The following is an 873-nucleotide window of genomic DNA, read 5'->3' on the forward strand; positions in this document are numbered from 1 at the left end:
GATTTTTAAATAAAAATTTAAAAAATTTAACTCGAGAATGCCCTTTTGTCCATCTTCCAATTTTCAGAATAAAAATAAAAATGAAAAAACACTGAAATTTAAAGAAGAATTTTTTAATTACACCACTCACTAAACAATCCGAAATATTAACTTAGCTACTTACCTAACCTAACGACAAATAAATTGCAAACTTTCAAGTACATATTTCCTTTCAAATCTAGAAACAAATACTTTACCCAAAACAGTTAACGCACTTATCAGAATTAATTTCAGAGGAAATTTCAACGGTGCGTTTTCTATCTGAAAGCAAATCGTAGGATAATAGAATTATTTCTATTGTCAGTACAGACGATGATTGGCCTTTTTTCGAGCATTTAGCGAAATGACTTATGGGCCGCTTACTTGATGGGGTCCTTCAGCTCCTCGATGATGAAATTCAAGTAGTTCCAGCCGTTGTACGCGAACAGTCCCGAATAAAAGCTGAGTGCTATCGACGTCACTTCTGTGTTCGTGTTTTCGAACGTGAAATACTGCGTGTGTCCTGTTCAAACACGGATAAAAGTAATCGATCAAACACCGCAGGCTATTCCAAGGAATGTCTGTCCGTTTCTCTTTCGCAATCGTATCTCGCAACATTCCGACAAAAAGCTGCAATATTCATGTACATACCGTTGACGATAATTAGAACAATTTTTTTTTTTAATTCTAACACATTTTACGAATAAAAGAAACACTGTGTGCTCAGCGTAATTTCTGAGATGAAATGTTACGAAATAATTGAAGAAAATTTTAATGCGATGATCGAATAAAGTTGAAAGCACAATTTAATTTAACGAATAATGGAAGTTTAATTAAAAGTAAGAATGAATATTT

The 873-nt window shown here is 33.1% G+C and overlaps 1 protein-coding gene across 1 annotated transcript in view; it reads right to left on the bottom strand.

The window, feature by feature from the left end:
• Window positions 1-873, bottom strand: part of LOC108570107 (Y+L amino acid transporter 2) — a 34,751-nt gene that overhangs the window by 4,964 nt on the left and 28,914 nt on the right. Inside the window, 1 exon segment of the mRNA XM_017931901.1 lies at window positions 403-541. Within this exon segment, the coding sequence (XP_017787390.1) occupies window positions 403-541 (139 nt within the window).

Source organism: Habropoda laboriosa, unplaced genomic scaffold (genome assembly GCF_001263275.1).
Source record: "Habropoda laboriosa isolate 0110345459 unplaced genomic scaffold, ASM126327v1 scaffold23, whole genome shotgun sequence".
In the NCBI taxonomy this organism is placed as follows: Eukaryota; Metazoa; Arthropoda; class Insecta; order Hymenoptera; family Apidae; genus Habropoda; species Habropoda laboriosa.